Source organism: Puma concolor, chromosome A1 (genome assembly GCF_028749965.1).
Source record: "Puma concolor isolate L17-30 chromosome A1, mPumCon1.1.hap2, whole genome shotgun sequence".
Lineage (NCBI taxonomy): Eukaryota > Metazoa > Chordata > Mammalia > Carnivora > Felidae > Puma > Puma concolor.
The window spans coordinates 76,694,135-76,712,557 of NC_141667.1; the positions used below are offsets into that span (position 1 = coordinate 76,694,135).

The 18,423-nt window shown below is 36.6% G+C and overlaps 1 protein-coding gene across 16 annotated transcripts in view; it reads right to left on the reverse strand.

Annotated features, from left to right (window-relative positions):
* The window catches only part of PAM (peptidylglycine alpha-amidating monooxygenase), a 287,568-nt gene that overhangs the window by 49,309 nt on the left and 219,836 nt on the right, over nucleotides 1-18,423 (reverse strand). For 10 of the 16 annotated variants that reach the window (XM_086690473.1, XM_086690089.1, XM_086690162.1 and 7 more), the window contains exons 13-15: nucleotides 16,725-16,909; nucleotides 15,590-15,658; nucleotides 3,448-3,771 (exon numbers count right to left, since the gene is read on the reverse strand). In XM_086690473.1, the coding sequence (XP_086546599.1) occupies nucleotides 3,448-3,771; nucleotides 15,590-15,658; nucleotides 16,725-16,909 (578 nt within the window). The remainder of the gene's footprint in view (nucleotides 1-3,447; nucleotides 3,772-15,589; nucleotides 15,659-16,724; nucleotides 16,910-18,423) is intronic. The other 6 variants (XM_086690680.1, XM_086690619.1, XM_086690554.1 and 3 more) reach the window with 1 other exon arrangement.

An 18,423-nucleotide genomic window follows, 5' to 3' on the forward strand; every position in this document is an offset into this window, starting at 1 on the left:
AGTCAGGCTCCAGAGTCTGAAGTGATCCACAGCATACAACCTGCGTGGAATGGTTTTCAGATTTTATTTTGGCCAAATGCAGAACTGTTCTGGGGTGAGCTGAATCGTGTGCATGTGTGCATGTGTGTGTCGTGTGCATGCATGTGTGTACGTTGTGTGGAGACTGCAGCTATAGCTTCCTATGTGAGGCACGTCCTTTCCAACAATAGTTGCAAAACCTCTGTGCTAGTCTAGCTGCACCTGTCCAGGAAATTTCCCTGTTTCTAATGTTGTTCTCACAACTGTTGGGACAAGAGTTTTCAGAACAGACTCACCACAGGTCATGAAGACAAGACTTAGAAAGAGGTGCTATTTGTGGATATTTGTGCTCTTAGAGACACGATGAAGACACAATACTTAACCATCTTGTTCTCGGGAATGCTAAAGGCTTCATAGCAAAGATGGAAAATGTCATTCTGGTTGTGCTCTTCATGCAGCTGTGTCCAATGATGCTCATCCCATTATGAGGTGGGGATTCAAGTTTAAAGGCAGCTGCCAAGGTATGGAACTAAGCGGAATTCAGACAAATCTAAAAGTCCACAAAATGGTGTTTTTGAAACCATGAGGTAGTTCTGGGCCTACCACACATAGTCACATCCAGATTTTTGAGTCGATCCAATAATTTCACCTGTGACCTCTCAAATCAGCTGGATGGGATACATTACTGTATTGTAGTTCCAAAGTATGGTCCAGTCAATGAAATCCAAAGTGCTGTGGCATAAAATGCTCCTGTATTGGATTGTGCTAGTGCCATGAACTGTGGACATTAGAACAGAGTCCTGAGTGGAAGCCTCCAGCTTGTCAGCAGTGATGGCCCAGAGCTCCAGGGAGGCATATCTGAACTGGGCGAACAAGTTAGCTCAGTGTTTTGAGCAAGACTGTAATGAAGTGTAAAGAACTAGGAAGTGTGCATTCTAGTTTTAAATTCAGTTATAAAGTCCAAGTTTTAAATTCAGACTCTGTGACCTCACTGAAATGGGTTAACTTCTCTAGGCTTCAGTTTCTTCATTTAAAAATTAAAATAGGTCTCAAAGGCATCTGAAATGAGTAGGAGCTATAACATTAAGCAACACCATAGCCTCGCGTTTTTGTTTGAGTAATAATCTCATATGAAAAACTACCTTCTTCTTTGAAGGTAATACAATTCCTTACAGCAAATTAGGCATTTAGGGAGACAGTTAGTTCCTCCAGACTATTATAGGGTCCCCTTCTCAGCTTTGTCTGAAGTAAAGAAAAGGCTATGAGAACAACAATGGGAGATTATCCATCAAATTTATCCCCCTTGCTCATACCCTGGGAAATATACATGAATTAGACTACTAATGTATTTTATCAGGGTGTTACATGCTAATAATGCCTACTTTCTTTTTTTGCAAATGGAAGTTTCCTGAGGATAGGGCATTCTCTGGCTTACACAAAGGAATGAAACATTTTCAATTAAGGTTAGGTTTTATATTGTGCTGTAAACAGTGACAGAAGGGTGAAAAGAAAAAGACTTTCAGAAAGAGCTTACCTAAGTATGAATTTTGCTATTTTACATTTAACGTTTAAAAGGTTTTCGAATCAGAGTAGTGAAATAACACTAAAATAAATCATTGCAGAAAGGAAACACAGGCACATTTTCTTTCTATAATGAGGATTTGTGCTGTATGTTTCTATGACTCATCATTTTATTTAATTCAGTGACGTTTACCCACATATTTTAAATGAAAGGAAATTTCCTGACCCAGATCCTGCAGCAACATTTTACTCCTGGACACTGCCATTTTGACCACCCTATAAGGTATGAGATCTGGCAAGTAAATGTATTTGGGGTATTTTAAATATTTCTTTCTTAGAAAAGCTAACTAGGTTTTAGGAATACAATGCCTTAAGTCAAACTATGATTTTTACATGCATACTTATGATACCTATAGGTAAATTATAAGAACCACAATATTATTTCAAATCCAAGGTAACAAAGAGAAGTCATGGGATAAAATATATTGCAACTCTAACATTTCGCACTTGAATAGAATTGTACTCTTGCCAAAGAAGCCCTTCTGCCTTTTATATTTTCATGTCGTATGGGTTACCATTTGCTGTCGTTAATATAGAGGTTCAGAAAGACACTCAAGTCTGTCTATGAAATGGATAGGGACGTGATAAACTGCAGATTTTCTAGGCACCACCCTTGGAAATGTCAATTCAGTTGTTCTTAGGTAGTATTCAGGAGTCTAGATTTTTCATAAGCACCTTAGGTGAGGTGATTCTAATGCAGTGGAGTCTAGGAAACCCTCTTAAGAAATAGTTTCATTAGATAAATTTAGGAGTTAGAGCAGGGCTGACTCTGTTTAAGTATGAAGATGTAAGAAACTGGGTCCCAGTACACCCCATAGAAAGTATTAGACCAGACCCAATGGACAGTGCTTGAAACTTCTGTGCGAGCAAAAGGCACCACATGCTAACTTTTTTTCAATTATAAATAAAAATCAGCTGGGTGTTGAATAATTTATGGCTTACTGCAAAGCTGTATTTGAAAACACCAAGCTGGCAGCCTGAGCCATTCCAGCCCACGCATGGACAGCTGCCATGCACCCATATCTGTTACTTTTTTGGAGATTATCTCCACATGCTGTATTATCTGGCTTTCCACATTAGCAAGTAACATGAAACACAATCAATATGAAAGAGGCCACAATACAATTAAAGACAAAGATGAGGCATCCATAGCTTGCTGGTACAGAAACCTGAAGGGAATAAGGTATTGTCCTCTAATTATGGAAGCCATAACCAGAGGAATCCTGGTTAGAAATAAAGATAAATCTGATAGTTTCTGAGTTGCTGGAGGTCCCCTCAGGAAAGAAAAAAAAAAAAAAAAACTAAACTAAATTTTCAATTAAGATAGTAATTGATAATGGAACTTAAGAAATCAAAATCATAAAAATGGTTATATTTTACAAGTCAATTGGAAAAGAATGCTGCGAAATAGAAGATTCCTTTGAGAGGACCTTAATTACCTTAAAAGAAGGTAGCATATAAGCATTTCATACACTGAGACTTTACAGATCAGGGGTTGAATTTTCAGTTTCTTTCCATTGAGCAAAATAGAGAATACTGATTTGGTAAGAATTTCTAATGCTGAATTTCACATGCCACTCTCCGAACACGATCTAGATATTTTTGGTCCCGGTAATTCTGGCTCATCAACTGAACAGAAGCTGAATTTATGAAGTATTGGACCAAAACAATAATAAAACCTCAAACAAAGGTGGTATCTGATAACCCAAATCATAGTAATGTTTTTTTCTGATGAGTTTTTTTTTATCGATAAGTATTTTCACCCATTCATTTTTATTCCCTTCAGATTTTGCTAATGTGGATTGTAGCATTTCATAGTTTGTTCTTTAAAAGAAGCCCTAAACGCACCTCCTGTGTGTTCGGGTTCCCAGGTGCCTTCACCAGGTAGGGGCTGCTGTAATGACAAAACTCTGCTTTCTGCTGGCCTCAAAGTAGACTCTAGTCTGTGGAATTTGTGAATTCTGTCTCTGACAAGAATAGCATTGCCCCTCTCCTCGTGCTCTGCACTCTCTCTGGCATCAGATCGACCAAGATCCTTCTTTTGGACTACATTTGCAATCTCAGCTACCAGGTCTGACTCTGATTCTGCCTTTTCTGTAGGATTATATTTATGCACATGAACAACATCTTCCCTTTCTCCTAGCAGCTTGGAAAGTAGTGAATAGAAATCACCTGTGGAAAAAAGAGAAGAGAGAAGGGGTGGAGGGTTGATAAGATTGCAAAATTTACAAAATTTTGTGCCTTAAAAATACCATCACCTGATTCGTCATAATAAGTGAGAGAGAAGGTTGCTCTCAGATGTTTAAGCATCAGGGGAAAAAGGATGATTTTCCAGAACAATGAAAAAAATAATAGGCTTCACATTTCATTGTATATACCACCTATGTCATTCTATTATCTCAGGAGCCAATAACACCAGAAAACCTCTATTTGCATATTAGTGGAAACAAAACGATGTGCATGTGATTGCATGGCATGTTTCAGTAAATGGTTTTCACAGTAGAGTCGGGTTGATTTGGAAGTTACAGTTCATCAGATTTATAAAAATATGATCAACAGCTACATCAGAAAAGAGCTACCTTCAAGGAAAACCCTTTGAAGTTGTCTTTAAAAGCCTATTAAAGTATAATGCACAAGAAATTAAAGGTATATTTTTTCAGCATATGCTATAAAACACAAGAAACGTAAATATGCATTTCTTTGGCAAGCAAAACACCCATGTTTTGTTATTATTATTTTGTTAGCAGTGCTACTGTGTGTAGCTCCAGTTGTTCATTTTAGACAAGAAATGAACAAGTTCCAGAAAAATAATTTTGTGAAAAAAGAATACCTCAAATCAGTTTCAAACAAAAAAGATTTTAACAAACTAATATCATTGGAATGGTTCATCACGATGTATTTCATGCCTTTCTGTACTAAAAAGTAAACTTGGATGTGATCATCTGATATCACGAAGACAATATTATTTATAAAACATTATGAGAGATATAAAATATGACTATGGAAAGTTCACAAAGCATTTTAATCCTTATCATTTACATCTATGGCTTTAAATCCATTTACATCAACTATGTGAATTGGAAACATGTCTACGTTCTTGATAGAAACAAATCTGCTCTTCTAAGCCAAACCCCAAGGTTGAACAAACACTCAGTTCTTTTCCCTCACCCTATTCTAAGGGCTGCTAATGAAATTAGTTATGACCGTGGAGTCTTACTGTTTAAGTTTTAATTACATTTACAGCATGATCAGTTAACATTTACAAAATCTTTTTTATGACCAGTAGGAAATGAAAATGATAACCGGTTTTGCTATGATGCTTTCCACTAAAGAATATATTATTAAAAAATTGGTGCAAGGGGACATGAAGTCTTTCCAAAATGATGCTAAGAGATCCTGTCATGTTTACAAATAGTCTTGGCTTAATGACTCAAAGCTTTCAATTCTTTCCCATGAAAGTGGCTTATCCCAGGTGAAATCTTCAATCAAAAAATAATTACCAAGTAATAGGGCCAATCTCAGTAAAATGAACAAAGCAAATTACAACTCAACCAAATCTGTTAGGCCACAGTGGCATTTTGCCTCACAGGGAAGAAATTAATTCATTACTGTTAAATTCACCTGCCCTCACACTAAATACAAATAGTTTAATGTGCTGTTGTGCAATGAAACATTTACATGGAAAATAAAACACAAGATTATTTCAGGAATGAGTAAAAACCAGAATTTTAAAACTTGAATCCATGTCATTAGTCTAATATTGATGGAGGAACACAGACTTGCAACTACGCATGGTTCTTCAGGTTTGTCAGTAAAAATCTAAAAGCTGTGATAAAATATCAAATGCACAGCACCCCAGTTCCTTTGAAATTATCATTTACAGTTATCATTGGGTGAGGAAAGTAAACCTTTAGCAATGTATTAGGCTTCGCTGCATACAGATTGCACTGGCCTTATGAAAATGAAATTTAGGGCTGCATCTCATTTATAGAGATGACATGTGAGAGAGAGAGAGAGAGAGAGAGAGAGAGAGAGAGAGACCACTAGATGGCTATCTCTTACACTCTTACACACAAACTAGAGAGTTTTTCTTTCGCTTCTGGGGTAGTGGAAATATGGAATCTTCAGATGTTAAATATTTTTCTGTGCCAGGTATATCTAACCTTGAGTGCAGTGGATGGAGTAGAAAATTAATGGAGCAAGTTGTGGGGTCTCTACCCCAATCTCATTTCTCAATATTCCTTTCTTTCTCCTCAGTTTATGTTACACACAAATTGGACTTCCCCTTCCTTCAATGTCACTCTACAATGTTGTTTCTTCTTCCTGGGACAATTGCTCCCCAGTAACCAACTAGCTCCTAAGCCTTCAGATCCTACTGAGGTGTTACTTATATCCAAGAAGCCTTCCTTGACTATCAAATTAGGGGTCTTAGCTATGTGCACATATGGCCCACAGGTCTTTCACTGTATTGTTACTGCCCGGTGTCTGGGGTATACTGCACACTCTTATTTGAATCCAACCCTGACGCTTAGTAGCTATTTTGTGCCTTAACATTATATAGACAATGACCACTACCTTTAAGAATTTTTTAGTGGATTTAGGGGCGCCTGGGTGGTGCAGTCGGTTAAGCGTCCGACTTCAGCCAGGTCACGATCTTGCGGTCCATGAGTTCGAGCCCCGCGTCAGGCTCTGGGCTGATGGCTCAGAGCCTGGAGCCTGTTTCTGTGTCTCCCTCTCTCTCTGCCCCTCCCCCGTTCATGCTCTGTCTCTCTCTGTCCCCAAAATAAATAAACGTTGAAAAAAAAAGTTCTTTAAAAAAAAAAGAATTCTTTGGTGGATTTAAAGAAGTTAATGTACAAGGCCCAGTTCGGTGTATATCATAAAGGAGGTATCACTAAATTGTAGCTAATTACCAGCAAAAAAGACATAAATTCCAGTTGTAACATGCACATGCATCTGTTTCCATCTATTGTTTACCTAAACTTAAAAAAAAAAAATCAGTTCTTATCTCATATACAGGTATTGGGATTTTCCTAACAGAAAAAAAAAAGATCTCTTTAACTTTACAGCCCTATATTTTCTCAAGTCACTATGGCTGTTGTAGTGATTTGCCTCCTCGCTTTGCCAAAGTAAATTGTATTTGCGCTTTCTCTCTTTTTTCTTAAGTCTATTTTTGGAAAAGAACTATCCCTACTCCAATGTTCTGGATGCCAGCCCTCTCACTACCCTCTGGAGCCTTTCCTATTTGCTTTCTTTTCTTTTCCTAATTCAGCTTCTTTGCCAAAGGCTTGACTCAGGATAAAAGCACACTCAGTCTGCATTTACCTTGAGTGGGTCATGGAAGCAAGGGAGACCCTCCTCTGACACAGTCTATCTTTCAGACTTTTCTGCCTTCCCTTTTCCTTTCACAAGTTCCAACATGGCCTAACAGTGCTTTCTGTGATAATGGAAATATCCTGTTCCTGTGCTGCCCAACATGACGCCACTAGACACATGGGGCTACTGAGAACTTGTAATGTGGCTAATGTGACTGAGGAGTTTAGTTTTTAATTTTACTTTTAATTAATTTATACCCAAATTTAAATAATCACATGTGGCTAGCGTCTACCATATTGGACCATGCAAGGCTACTTCATCCTTGCTCACAACATCCTCTCTCCTTCCCAAGCCAAAGGCATCTGATTCCACTTCTTCATTCACCCCTGTATGACTTCCACATGAGTTGCTCAAGAGCTCTTAGTTGCCACAGCCATCTTAACCTATCAGCGGCATGTAGCACTGCTGAAAGTCCCTTCAGAAACTCTCTGCTTATAACATTGTTCTTTCTAGATCTCCTCTACCTGTCACCTTTGCTTTCTCATATTCCTCTGCCCAACATATGAAAATGTTTTCTGAGGTCTGTCCCTGGCATCCTTTCTCTCCGCTGGCTAAGGCCTCTTCCTGCTGAGAAATATCAGCCATTCACAAGGCTTAAGTTGCTGCCTCCAGACAAATGACCCTCATATCTGGAGCTCTCCTAATACCAAATTGATTTATAAAACCACCCTGTGGAAATTTCCACCTAGATGTCTGTTTCATAGGAATTTTGAACTCAACCTGTCCTAAACTGAGCTCTTAATCTCCTCCCCATACTTTATCTTTTTATAGTATCTGTCTTGATGATGAAGCATGTTTTGGGTCCATCAATCCAGAAAACTGGATTCGTCCCTCTCTCACCAGTGAATCAACTAATTCATCAACGCTGATGTGTCAACATCATTTTTTCCCTCCCTACCACCAGAACTCATTTGGGATTCTTATCATCTGATTGGCATGCTTAAAGACTCTTCCCCTCCTTCCTCAGAATGGATTTTCATCCCTGCCTTCAACGTCAAAATCTGTCTGTAATGGTATTAAAGCTGTTCTACCTCTGTGGAACTGACTTCTGATTCATGGTAGCCTGCTTCCCTGGACACTCCTTGCTTATGCCCCACCTTTTTCTCGGCTCTGTCAATCTATATACTTCTCAGGGGTATTCTCTAATTTTATTCTGGCTCCCACTGCTAAGATGACCATATAATTTCTTTCCCAAACTGGGACATATTTGAGAAGAAAAAGGGTAATGGTAAAATTTATACTAGGTATAAAATGGGACAATTCTGGAAAAACTGGGATGTACAGTTACCCTACCTATTGTTGACAGAGATAAGAGGATAAACAAGTACTTTATAAAACTGCACATGACAACAGTAATAGCTAAAATTTTTTGTGAGCTTTGCATTACCTAGTTGCTTTGCTGAGTTGCTGTATATGATTTAACACATTTCATCTCTACAAAATACTTACTGTCTTCAGTTGAGATAAGGAAATCAACGGTACAGTACAAACCTGCACATCTGGTAGGAAGTTGAACTGGGATTTGAAGGAGCAACCTGTATTAAGGGCACACCTTCTAACTGATGACTATACTGGATCCAGGTTCCACTTTTTTTTTTTCCCTATAGTGGCTAATAAACTCCTGTGAATTTACCTCAGACCTGTGAATCTTACTATATTTGTTTTTCTATTTAAATGAACTGTCTTCTGAGCTTTGTGCCGGGTGTGCTCTTTAACTGAACAAGTTTCTTTTTGTCCTTTGCTGGCCTGCCTTCTCCATATCATAACATAAGATGCTTGTAAACTAGTTAATACCTCCATACCATAGTGATTTGACAAAGCTGGCCTAAAGAATAATGACCGGCTACCTTTGGTTTGAAAAAGTAGGAGGGTTTTCTGTTCTCTTCAACAGTTTTCACTTCCCACTTCTAATATACCTTATGTGTAGTATGATCAAACTCTATAAGATTTTCTTAAAAAAATGGTACATTTAAACTATCTGAGAAGGGACAAGTGGCAAGGGATAAATGTGATTTTTTATGGAAACATTAAAAGTCTCTCATTTCTTACACATTGTCATATTTCCAGTGATTAGTACTATTCCTATCACAGCAGCTACCCAGTAAATTATTATGGGATGAATAATAATTGTTAAAAATGTCACCCTTTGCCTCTGCATCAGTAGAAATAAAAATATTTCTTTGATGATTTTAGGCTGCAGTGAGTCCATTTATTTTTTTCTCACTCAAACTTTGATTCTTATAGAATGCACAAATGTTCTAGTTCTTTTATGTAATTTGGCTGAGTGGGTCTGGATTTGGAAAACATAACTGTGCTAGCAGCTAATGTGCCAGGAAAAAGTACACAGCATAGTAGAAGAAAATCTAAAACACTACCAATTAAACTCCCAATGTGTTAAGTTGTATGCTTGCATTAACTACTTCATGACTCAGTGGGCCTTTTTTCTTTAGTAGGGACCATTCACATTCCCTGCCATCAACATGAAAACTTTTCTGGCTTACCTTCAGGAATATAGTGAGATCAAAATGAAACAGAAATATACATTGAAAAATTGCCCCATGAGTTTTTTTTTTTTAAATAAAATGCTTTAAAATTATTGGAAAAAAAAATAAGTATCTCTACTTTTAGACAGTGTAAAAAATCTTTAAGAATATATTTTTTTAAAGTTTATTTATTTATTTTTGAGAAAGAATCCCAAGCAGGCTCCAAAGTGCTGTCGGCACAAAGCCCAACATGGGACTTGATCTCTTGATGTGAGATCATGACGTGAGTGGAAACCGAGAGTCAGCCACTTAACCAACTGAGCCACCCAGGTGCTCCTAGACAGCGAAAAATCTTAATTGTGGAGGCATTTAAAAAAATAATCAGAAACATTGTGGTAATCTTCAGACTATGAAGTCCTATTTCCCATACGTACCACTAGTCCTTTATTACCCAAACCAAACAACTCTCATTATTGCTCTGTCATTTCTATGGTACATGGAAAGTAAATAGGATGTTCATCAGCGTTTAACCCCTGACAAAATATGCCAAGTAACTAAGCTAGTGAGATTGCAATGTGCAACGTAACTGATTAATGACAGAGATATGAGGAATGGAGAAATAAAGGCATTTCTTTTCAGATTTTAATATTTTTGGTTTGTAACTCAGTCATGGTTGATCTTCCTTTCTGGTTAGTTGATTTGGTTTATTAAGCACTTACTTAACACTAACATTTATCCCACTAGCCTTAGAGAAATAAAGCATGATCATGATGACCAGCTCAAGGATCTCAAAAGAAGTGAACTTTATTATTTTTTCCTCCTACTGAATTGAACAATCAGAAATGAGCTTCTCCCTGCACCTTTTCCTAAGAAAATGAGACAAATATAAAAAAGGAGAAGTTAGCAGATGATGGCTTTTGCAACTACCATGCACACAGATCTATATCAGAAAGCACAACTGTGTGATAAATGATCATTCTCATCTGCCTATTCTGCTATTAGGAAACCAATTCAAACAGCATCCACTCAGCTTCCCAGAGCCTTGGGGGGTATTTAGAATTGCGTTTGATAGATGAGTTCAATATGTAAAGACTTGTGAGCTGCTCATAAATCATAACAAACCAATAAATTTTTAGCGAATGGGAATACAAACAAGAATTGTAACTTCTTTCAAACAGCAAAGTGGCACTGAGGGCGCTTAGAATTAGCCAAGAAGGGGCGCCTGGGTGGCGCAGTCGGTTAAGCGTCCGACTTCAGCCAGGTCACGATCTCGCGGTCCGTGAGTTCGAGCCCCGCGTCGGGCTCTGGGCTGATGGCTCAGAGCCTGGAGCCTGTTTCCGAATCTGTGTCTCCCTCTCTCTCTGCCCCTCCCCTGTTCATGCTCTGTCTCTCTCTGTCCCAAAAATAAATAAACGTTGAAAAAAAAAATTAAAAAAAAAAAAAAAAAAGAATTAGCCAAGAAGATGCTACTAAAACCATTTGGACTTTATTAGGGGATGAATGAAGTATTCTATTTTGAATAAAGCAAAGAAATACAAATTGTGTGATTAAGCCCGGACTTTGCTCCACTCCTCTATAAATGGTTTACCAACTGTCACTTTAACAAGCTTTTGCAGTAGACTATTGTCTTTTAAAGTTGAAACCTTGTTCCCTTGATTCTGCTTATTTGATAAGACATGCCAATGGTAATTCATTTTTGTTAGCATAAAACCAGGGTGAAATTATTCTGTTTCACAGAAGGTGTCTGAACACCTTTAACTATCTGGGGTCATGGAGTGTTTTCCCTCTACAAATTGTATTTTTGTCATATTCTCCCTGCCTTGGGAATATAGTCACTCATGCTGACCTTTGAGTAGAAAGATTGATTATATGAGGGCACAAAGACTACAATGAGAAGAGTTTGGAGAAAACCGAGTAAAACATGTTAAAAGGCCCTTTCTGCAGCAAAAGCAATGCTGTCTAGAGCATAATGTATAATAACAAGGACAACTGGTGTTGTAGATTTTGACTTTCAGTTCTGCCATGATTTTTTTTTTAAGACATCAAATCTTCACAATACAACTAACACTGAATTTCAATGTTCAGAATTTCATTGCAGAATGCAGAATTCAATGCAGAATTTCAATACTGCACCTTATACTTTGAATTATAAAGGAGAGAAACACTCAAAATCAGCACTCCTAATAGTAGTTGCATTGATGCTTGCTTGAAGCTGGTAAGCTTCCTTGTTTCAGCCCAAGCTCCTCACCCAAACAATGTTGAAAGAAAGCTCAGGTTGTACCACAGGCATAGCGAACGTATATGAGAAGTCATACGCATAAGAAATATAGAGAAATTACAAAACACACTTTACTTTCCTAAAAGTGCCAACCATAAGATATAAGTAAAGGATATGTTCATGTGTCTGCTCTGGGAAACCTCAACACCACCCTTTCATTCTGAAGTCTCCTGGGATTCATTTCCTCCGCTCAGAATCAATGTCTAATTGAGTCGTACTATTTAGCTGACTGTACTTATTACAGATACAGGTGATTCCTCACTTACAGTGTTTTCAAAGGACAGTAACATTTCAGTTCATTTTGAATACCTATTAGTGTTTTTCTGCTTGGAGGCAGACATAATTAACTCATTAACAGATTAGCTCACCTACAGGCAAACAGGCTATTTTCAAAGCAGTATAGGTAGGAATATACACATACTATGCAGGCATTAAAAATCATGCTTGCCAGTAATTTCTGTAGTTGGAAGAAATATTCAAGATATAATATTTTAAAAAAAGGATACAAAACTGTGCATATATGATCTAAACATTATCAAAATAATGTATATATAATATATATTTCACACAAAGATGTCCATATACATCCATATTTCTGGGGATAATGGATGATTTTTATTTGATTCTTTATACTTTTCCTTAAATTCCATATCTTTTTAAATGAATATTATTTAACAACTCAGTCAAATAAACATTATGTTTTAACCGCCCCCACCGCCCTCCCACAGACTTAATTAAAGCTTCACTAAAATGTGTCTCATTGTTGTACGATCCAGGACAACCTGAAAGGTAAAGCTGTCATACAGTGAGGCTCTTCTGATGTCTTCATAATTACATCTTTTGAGATAAGGTCTGAGGTACATTTGCCTTACACCAAATTTTGTTCTACAGGAAGCAAATATATACAAGGATACTGCAGAAGGTAAGCGTGTTTGTAAGCATAGGCTGGGCAGTACTACATAGATTCATAGATCTGAGCTGTCTCTTTCGAACTCTAGTAAAATTTCCAATCAAGGTTAATATCCTGACAAAAATTAATAGCTAGCAATTTCAGTGATTTGAATTTCAAAAACACCCCACTTCTATTCCTTCTGGAGAAACAGAGTATCAGATAAATAATGTGACAGAGCTACATTTTTTTTCAGCCTATAGCATATGAATACTTTTCTCTCTCTCTTTTTTTACTACCTTAATAAAAGTCATCCCTTCTTTCCAATGGAGCATTTATTAATATATCTTGACCTTTATCTTCCTGTATGCTTTCCAATGTATTAAGATAGGAAGTAAAAATAATATTGTTTGTATTCTCCAGGAAGAACTATCTCTATTATTTAGCTACTGATGGGTATAGAACTTGCCTTTCTGACATTTGGGGTCTTTTCTTTCCTGCTCCACAAGTGTTCTATTTCCATTGGGGATCTGACATCCTCTGTGTGACCAACATAGATGCTGTCTGCTAACTTGTGGCTAGCACAACTGAAATGATTCATGGCTTTTATTTATTAGGGATTTAAAATATTAAAAGAATCAGTACAACCTGGAGGAGTACCTGAACATAAATTGTTTTGTCCAGAGCACCAAAATAAGGCAGGAGGTTGAGTTGGAGGGTTTACTTTAAAATCAGCAGATGTGGCATAATTTATCTGAATAATTAGAGCCCTGATCAATCTATCAACTCAGGGAATGAAAACAAATACACATTTTGTGCAAATCAACATCTTTCAGAAGAATGGGGTACTTACTCTCTCAGTAATGAGTAGATTTGCCACGTGTAGCGCAAGGAGACAGATTGACCTCATTAGCGAATCAAATGGACTATGTGTATAAATATGTATTTGGCATACCTTTATATTCTCTAACTTACAGGCTGGTGGTCCCCAAAGGCCTGTAGAATAATATATAGGCTACAATGGACATTGAATGGTTTTTGGTTAGGTATCTGTCTTCAAATAACCTGGGAGGTGACATTTTGATGGACCCACTAATGTCAACATGTGAATGCCATAGCCCATTTTCGGTAGTATGAAAATTCAGTCAGAAGAATATTTTTTCTTCTCAAGTGAAATAACTTTACAGCACTTTTATTCGTAAGTAGAATAAAGCACTAACTATAAGAAAATAATTTCTTCTGTGTCCGTGGAATTCTTCTCTGGAATCAGTAAGTCTTTGGATATATTTAAACTCTTAAAATTATATGTATGCTATCAGATATGAAAGGGTAAATGACTGGCAAAACATGAAAGTGTTTTAAAGAATTTGGTTTTTAGGCATAAGTGATAGACCCCTCCTAAATCTTATTTGAAAAGAACAGGTTAAACTTGACATTTAAGGTTCTTCACCTAGTGAAACTTTTGGGTTTCTAACCTTTCAGAAGTTTCAGTGTCTCCCTTGATCAACTCAACAAACTTGAAAAGGAAAACACAGCCCAGCCTAAGTTTCCATAGAAACTTATCTTTTTATTAGACACATCTACTAAATGATGGTCTCATTCCATACTGTATCACGTATGTTACTATTTGGAAGAGTATGCTAAGATGACTCAAGTTATTTCAAAGACATATATTTCAAACAGTGTGTTCAATATCAAAATTGAAATGATTCATTTTAAGTCTGATCAAATTTCAGTACAATTATAGCAAACACTATTACTACTACTACCATATTTAGGTTATAGTTACTAACTTCCTTAAAATTATACACAAAGGATTGATAAATTTAGCTAATTTAAATCATACTCAATAGTTTAGTATGAGCCATTTAGTATAACATCATCTCCCTTTTTTTGACTCAACAGAAAAGTACCAACAACTTTGAGCTAAAGTTCTATTTTATTTTTCCCAAAGGCCATTTTGTTGGAATGAGATGCTATGGAACATACTCTATATAACTGAAAAACATTTCTATTACGGTTTACCTTATTTCCCTTTCAGAGTGCATGTTTCCCTTTAAAAAGTCTGTATTCTTTAATTTTGCAAATACTCTTAATGCAAGAGTGTTATCTTTGACCTGGACCTCCTAGGATACATTTTGAAGAATTCCAATAGTGGTTTACAATATCCAAAGAGTGAGAAATTTCTGTCTGTTGCCAATAGAAAATATCTATTTCCTGTACACTTTATGTTGTCCTAAGAAGTATGTTTGCATTAACATTAATGTTTTAAAATATATCCTATCTAGGCCAAAAAGACTTGATAAGATAACATACTCCAACACATAACACAAAGTATCATCTTTGAAACAACTAGTGAGAAAAAATTGAGGAAACTATTTTTCAGTGCCAAGATACGCAGTGTATGACATGCAAGGACCAAGTATTACAGCTTCAAATAAATGGATCAGAGGAAGAAGGATGCTCTCCTGATTCATCAGATGGCAATTTAATATAAAACTATAAATGTCTAAGTTGGTAATCCCACCTACCTTACTGAAGGCAGAGAAGACTTAAGAGAGGCCAGATGCAAGTTTAAGTCCTAATTTATTTCAAATACAGTCAATGAACATACCATACAAAATACACAAGATTTTAAATGGTAAAGTCCTTTCAAGTTTAAAATGCTGCCCAATGAATGTTTCTAGCAATTATATTTGCGCTATATATAAAAGATACAATATTAAGTAAACCAAAACAAAGAAATATCTGATGGGTCCAAATTATTACATCAAGGAATTTTACTTTCAAAGCTAAAGTACAACAACTGACCATTTTCTCATGAATTATATATTATATAAACACAGCAATACACAGGGATCGAGGCTGGTAAGACCTAAAATATCTTAGTAACTTTAAGATTTGGTTGCCCAACTGGAATATGAACACTTTTATAGGCCAAGTTATAAAACTATGCATACATACCCTGTTCTAACACTTCTTCTTCTCCTTTTGGCTGCTGTTGTAAGGAAGTCTTATCTTTGTTCTCTGTTTCTGTAAAGGATCAAAAAAGCTGAGCATAAATTTGTGGGATATATCATATACTTTAAATAGCTTATTGGAAATATGCCATCAACATAAAAATATTTTCAGGGTCTTATGTTTCATAAAAACAATAGCATTAAGAATTTAATTCGCAAAAATCTCCAGTGTAACCACCAATTAAGAAGAAGATTTCTGACTTAATAATTAAATCAACTACCCTTTCAGTAATACATACCTGATACCAAACTAAAAATGCATTAATAAAACTGCTTGTAATTTTAAAAATTGAACTTACTGAAATTTTAAGGATATTTTAAGAACATTTTAAGGCATATTCTATAAATATATTAAGATCTTAATAAGTGACCTAAGTGCTATGTAAACTTCATTCATAAAATTTCTAATAGGAAGACATAAGAAGGTGCTCTGGCACTTTAAGATTGAACTTGTAAAACTCAATGAAGTCTCAGCATACTTCATCCAATAAAACAGGGTGTGGGTTTTGCAATTTTAAACTAACAAAATGACAATCAGTATGATCATTTTGCAGAGGAAGAGCAAGTTCATCAACAATTCTGAGAATGAGACCAAAAAGGCCAAGATTAGAAATGCCTCATAAATCACAAACTCTTCTTTGCTTGAGGAGGCCCATTAAAATAGATAATTTAGGGTATGGTTGGAGACAATCACCATTTTCATTGGCAAACTGAAGCACTCTTCAGAACATGGTGTATAAATTCATAAATTACATAAGTCATTACTTGCTATGGAAGGAATCAAATGGGGAAACTAGAAAAGATGAATTGAATGAAAAAAGAGGTACATTTCTGGAATTGGCCCCCAAATTAATCTGTTTCATCACCAGTTGAGATTTTTCACTTTAACTGTTTTGATGGGGACATGTCAGGAGGGACGACAGGTTATAAAAGAAGGGAAAGTGGGAATCGGATTGTGTGTACAGGTGATTGTGACAGGAGGAGGGTGATTTTAAATATTAATCATACAGTCAAGTGTGATATGCAAGAAAATATAAAATACGAAATCATATTGTACTGTAAATTAATACCCGTTTTACCTTTGTGATGTCCATGCATCATAACCATATCAGACTGCACAGGAATTGGAATACTGGCCTCCGGTGGTATGGTTCTGAACACATCTGGAGCTACATTCTGCGTGCAGGTCATGAAAGAGACTGCATGCCTAGCTTCCATGTAATACATAATGTATAAGTTGCACATTTCATCACTAGATGTGCCACTGCAAGCAAAAAAAAAAAGACATAACAAATCAGCCATTCACGTAAAACATATTCTTAATGCAAGAAAAACACAACCAGTAAATCTGCCAGCAATAGGTTCAGAGGTGGAAATATTGTGCACTTATTTTATAGCTTTCATTAAAGCCCATCACAGTTTTCAGTATCTAAAGCACAGTGTCAAAGGCCTATCTCCACTTCATAATGGAGTATCCATTCGCACTCACTCCCTGCAGTACCAAGTACGGCAGATGGAAATGGCATTTAAGCAGCCATTCTTTCCTCTTTTAAGTCCTTTTATTCTTTAGCCCTTCTTCCATTTGCTAAAACTCAGAGATTGGGCAAAGTACTTTTCTGACAGAAAAATCTTAATTATTCATTTAATAACGGTAAAATTCAGGACACTTTAACAGGAATGTCATATATTATTTACAAGCCTTCAAAAATGCCTTCTTCCATTTAACCCTGAGAGTCTAGGATCTTGCTTTGGGTAACTGCCTTCTTCCTCATGGTCACATGAATGGAGAGTCATGTACTGACCCTAAGACATCATAAATGTATCCCTGAAACCTGAACTGGCACCTTGGCTTCTATACCAGGGAAGAAAAGGGAGCCTCAGGAGTGATACAAAATGAAAGCAAGCAATCCTAAGCTCTTCTAAAGACTCAGACCTCCATGGGGCAGCACTGAACAACTGAAAGACTCAATATTAAAAATAGATTTTAAAACAGTGCGATGATGGGTGTGTGGGTGGCTCAGTCAGTTAAGTGTCCGATTCTTGGTTTTGGCTCAGGTCATGTTTTCACAGTTTGTGAGGTTGAGCCTCATGTTGGGCTCTTTGCTGACAGTATGGGGCGTGCTTGGGATTCTCTCTCTCTGTTTTTCTCTCTGACCCTTCCCTGCTTACACATGCTCGTGCACGCTCTCTCTCAAAATAAATAAATAAACTTAAATAAATAAAATAAAACAGTGGGATAGACATTTCCAAGATAAAAGTTCCAAATAATATAAGTTATGCCTAGTAGTTTAAAACATGTTTTCTTCTTTCTCAATTCATGTGGGTTATCATGTATTTCATTCTCTGCATTACTATTAGGAGGGAATTATTTTGGTACACCATCATGAGACTTTCATTTCCAAGGTAGTTTGCGCAGATGAATGTTTCCTTTTTGGTGTTCTGACAATTTTTAGCAAGCCTCTGCTAATAAAAAACAAGCTATGAAGTGGACTATTTGCTCTACAAAAATACGTCAGTGGTGATTTTTCCAGCAATGTCATGTGGCACTCTCTTCCTCTCCATAGCAACAGAATGACATCAGCAAGGGAAGGAAAATTTTTTTTTTTCAAAACAGGGATGTAGTTTCTGTAAGGTCTGAAAATGTAGAGCCCCTGAGAGACCAGAGGAATGAATCCCTGCCATGGGAAGCACTTTTCATGCTTTAAAAGTCATTTGGCTTCTCATTCTCTGAATCTGATACCTGTCAGTGTAATTGCTTCTCCCGTGAAATATAAGCAA